The sequence below is a fragment of the Limulus polyphemus genome, unplaced genomic scaffold (assembly GCF_000517525.1).
Source record: "Limulus polyphemus unplaced genomic scaffold, Limulus_polyphemus-2.1.2 Scaffold11614, whole genome shotgun sequence".
NCBI classification, from domain to species: Eukaryota; Metazoa; Arthropoda; class Merostomata; order Xiphosura; family Limulidae; genus Limulus; species Limulus polyphemus.
Window position 1 is genome coordinate 9,923 of NW_013677224.1, and position 4,437 is coordinate 14,359.

Consider the following 4,437-nt stretch of genomic DNA (forward strand, 5'->3'; position numbering starts at 1 on the left):
TACCAGACACCTGTTAAATAAAAACTTAATAGGTTTGGTTCCCTTGTTACTGATGTTGGCAAGGTACCAGACACCTGTTAAATAAAAACTTAATAGGTTTGGTTCCCTTGTTACTGATGTTGGCAAGGTACCAGACACTTGTTAAATAAAAACTTGATAGGTTTCGTTCCCTTGTTACTGATGTTGGCAAGGTACCAGACACCTGTTAAATAAAAACTTGATAGGTTTGGTTCCCTTGTTACTGATGCTGGAAAGAGCCTCTTAATTTCTGGTTTCTTCAAGGTGTCCAATTTTAAAGATTCCATGATGAAGACAAATTACAAGAGTTTAGTAGTTTTAGTACATAGAAGATGTGAGAGTTATCTTATTGTGTGTGTATTATTTGAAAGTCATTAATGAATCTCTGTTTTCTCCCGATGTGAGATGAAAAACCATACTTATCTTCTGATGTAATAGTTGTAGGGGTGGCACTCCTAATGTTTACCTTTTCTGGTTGTGTACCTTAACATTTTGTAGAAGTTACAATCAAAGCGCACTCAACCAAAAATTATACAGACGCTCTGATCTCAGTATCTATGCTAACAATTTGGATTTGGTAATGATAATGTACTACAGTACAGGTTTTTTTTTTTTGGTTGGGATTAATTATATGTCTGTTCTAACAGGTTGTGTTTATATTATAGGAGTGGAGCCCCCCAAGACCACATGAAATTAAACTTGCAGCAATTGACAATGGTTTAGCATTTCCATTTAAACATCCAGATTCCTGGAGAGCTTGTAAGTAAAGCTTGTGTGAAACTTGTGAAAATTAGTTCAGTAAAAATAATATTTCCTGCTCTTGACGTAGCAGTTTTCAAGAGTTGGGTGTGGTTTTCATGAAAGATTAAACATTGTTCAGATCATAAGGTAAAGCAGTGTGATACAGTAGTTGTTGAGCTTAAATGACCAATAATGTTTTTAAGAGAAGTTCTAGACAAACTACAAGTAAGAAAACTTGATCATTGCCTTGAATATCCTGTCTTAGTCTAGTTGTATTATGATGTGTTACTTTTAGTTGTGTGGTATTGTATTTTTATATTTCCTTTTTAGTCTAGTTGTGTTATGATGTGTTACTTTTAGTTGTGTGGTATTGTATTTTTATATTTCCTTTTTAGTCTAGTTGTGGTTATGATGTGTTACTTTTAGCTGTATAGTTTTGTTTGTTTATATTTCTGTTTCAGTCTTGTGGTGATGTATTACTTTTAGCTGTATAGTTTTGTTTGTTTATATTTCTGTTTCAGTCTTGTGGTGATGTATTACTTTTAGCTATTAAGTTTTGTTTGTTTATGCTTCTATTTTAGTCTTGTGGTGATGTATTACTTTCATCTGTGTAGTTTTGTTTGTTTATGTTTCTGTTTTAGTCTTGTGGTGATGTATTACTTTTAGCTGTGTAGTTTTGTTTGTTTATGTTTCTGTTTTAGTCTTGTGGTGATGTATTACTTTTAGCTGTGTAGTTTTGTTTGTTTATGTTTCTGTTTTAGTCTTGTGGTGATGTATTACTTTTAGCTGTGTAGTTTTGTTTGTTTATGTTTCTGTTTTAGTCTTGTGGTGATGTATTACTTTTAGCTGTGTAGTTTTGTTTGTTTATGTTTCTGTCTTGTGGTGATGTATTACTTTTAGCTGTCTTGTTTTTTATGTTTAGAAGGTAGTTTATGGAGTTTATTATATTGAGGATTTGTTGGAGGATTTCATAATTTTATATATTGAAGATTGTTTGGTGGATTTGGTAGTTTTTTTATAGTGAAGAGTTCTTGGTGGATTTGGTAGTTTGTGTAGTGTGGAGTTCTTGGTGGATTTGGTAGTTTTGTATAGTGTGGAGTTCTTGATGGATTTGGTAGTTTTGTATAGTGTGGAGTTCTTGATGAATTGAGTAGTTTTGTATAGTGAGGAGTTCTTGGTGGATTTGGTAGTTTTGTGTAGTAATGATCTTTTAATGGATTTGATAGCTTTGTACAGTGACAATTTTCTGGTGGATTTGTATAGTGAGAATTTTTCTATATAGTTAGGAATTTGTTATGTACTCAGTTAATGTTGGTTTGTTTAGATGTTGATGGATGTGGGATCTTTTTATAATCCGTTGTTGGAGTATTTTGTGTAGTTTCAATTTTTATGTGTAACCCATTTATGTATATTACCACATAGATTATAATCAACACTGAAATGTGCAAAAGTTAGGTTTTTGTTAGAACTTACATCACATGGGGTTTATCAACACACTAGAGATGGTAGAATAACCTTTAAGAAGTGTATCACATAACATGTTCTTAAAGGTTATTCTACCATCTCTAGTGTGTTGATAAACTCTAAAGTTTTTTGTGTGGTTTCTTTATTGCTATAAATGTGTTCTTTGTTTTAGAATGTAAGTTTATACTTGTTTCAGATCCGTATCACTGGGCATGGCTACCATCAGCCAAAGTGCCCTTCTCTAGTGAAACAAGAGACCTAGTTTTACCACAGCTGTCAGACATGAACTTTGTTCAGGATTTATGTGATGACCTCTATGATTTGTTTAAGGTAAGAGCATCTTTTAGTTAGCTTCTACTGAGTGAATTTCACTGTATGTTACAGAGATGTATTTAGTTTTATGACAGTTTGTTACTGTGTGCGAGATATTTCTAACTTTTATTTCATTGGTATGTTACAGTGTGACAGAGGTTTTGATAGGCATATATTTGAAAAACAGATGTCAGTTATGAGGGGTCAAGTGAGTATCAGTGTTTTTTTCGTTTAAATAAATTTGTGAGAAAAGAAATGCCCATTTGTTAATGGTAGCAACTTTAATGTTGTTACCTGTGTACAAAGAATTCATAATGTTTAATTGATTTCTGTTTATATTTAAATCACTCGAGTAAGGCTTATCAAGTAAATAGTTTTATTCATCACATTACTAGCGAAAGGAGTTTAAATATTCAATTATTTTATAGATTCTCAATCTGACACAAGCTCTAAAGGATGGAAAGTCTCCTGTACAGTTAGAATTGATAATGTTTAATTGATTTCTGTTTATATTTAAATCACTCGAGTAAGGTTTATCAACTAAATAGTTTTATTCATCACATTACTAGTGAAAGGAGTTTAAATATTCAATTATTTTATAGATTCTCAATCTGACACAAGCTCTAAAGGATGGAAAGTCTCCTGTACAGTTAGTTCAGATGCCTGCCGTAACTCTAGAACGTAGCCACACGAACGGCCGTGGAAAGATCCGCTCATTCAGTGACAACTTCACTCAGAGCTTCCACAGCAAAGCACCATTTTTCTCTTGGTGTTAGAGAAGGAATTAAAACTGAGGTCACTAATTGTAAAAGGAAAAGCAAAAAAATACTGCATTATTTTGATGTAAAAAAAATAATATAAAACTTTCTGGTAATTTTTTTTTTTAACTTCCAAAACATTTTAATGGCATTGCAAGTGCACTAGTCCCTTACAAATTGTTGATAATGTGATTGTGTTGTAGGATAATGGCTCCTTTTTTTTTTTCACAACATGCTTGTACGTATGTATGTATATCAGTACAGGTGTTATTTTGTGTTAGTTATTGTTGTAAGAAGTTCTAAAGCTTATGTTAATTCAGATTCCTTGTTTGTATGACCAGCTGTTTGTTTACTTGTGCTTTAGCATCATTTTGAAAAATGATGTATTAAGTTTATGTATAAATTGATAATAGCTAATTATATCTTTAAAAAAAATACCTTTCTAATCAATTCTAAACTTATTTCCTTTCTTTCTTGAATATTATTTAAATACAATGAGACAGCTTGAGTTAAACACGGATCTTTTAATCTATGTTCTTCTGACAGCCCAACACACTCGCAAAGTTTGCACCAATATTCAAAATGCATACTAAGCACGGGTGCGTTAGTACCTTCTGATGTTCGTCATCTTTCGTTGGGCAACAATAAAAACAGTTTGCACCATGTTGTGATCAAAACAGTATCAGTATAGCTTCACTTTATAACTATTTATTATTCCTGATTGGACAGCAATCTTGTTCGTTATAGGCTGGTTTGGAAGTGATTAGTCATGTTGAAGACTTTCTGGTAATGATTTTACTATCACTGATCTTATAGTCATGCTGCATACACAAACAATTCAACCTGATATTTTTATAATGGCCACAACAACTTTATAATTATATCGTAATGTTTATTTTGACAAACAGTTTGACCTTGGAAGAACTTTTAAAGGTTGCAGTTATACTTGTGAATGTTTTATCCATTCCAAAAGTATTGCTCATGCCTGGATATTTACTTTTTGTATGTGTAATATGGCAATTGAGTCAACTTTGTACATGTTTAAATACTGCAAATTAGGAAGGATTAATTCGTATTCTTTTTTTTTTTTTAATTAGGTGGCAGTTTATAGGATAAACTTAATATAAAACATTAAAAAAAAAAT

At 31.8% G+C, this 4,437-nt stretch overlaps 1 protein-coding gene across 1 annotated transcript in view; it reads left to right on the forward strand.

Moving 5' to 3' along the window:
• LOC106476792 (phosphatidylinositol 4-kinase type 2-beta) overlaps nucleotides 1-4,406 on the forward strand; it is a gene marked incomplete at its 5' end in the record, with an annotated part of 11,353 nt that extends 6,947 nt beyond the window's left edge. The window contains 4 exon segments of the mRNA XM_013937418.2: nucleotides 684-777; nucleotides 2,420-2,553; nucleotides 2,684-2,743; nucleotides 3,138-4,406. Of these exon segments, the coding sequence (XP_013792872.1) occupies nucleotides 684-777; nucleotides 2,420-2,553; nucleotides 2,684-2,743; nucleotides 3,138-3,311 (462 nt within the window). The 3' untranslated portion in view covers nucleotides 3,312-4,406.
• Between the last annotated feature and the right edge of the window lie 31 nt (nucleotides 4,407-4,437).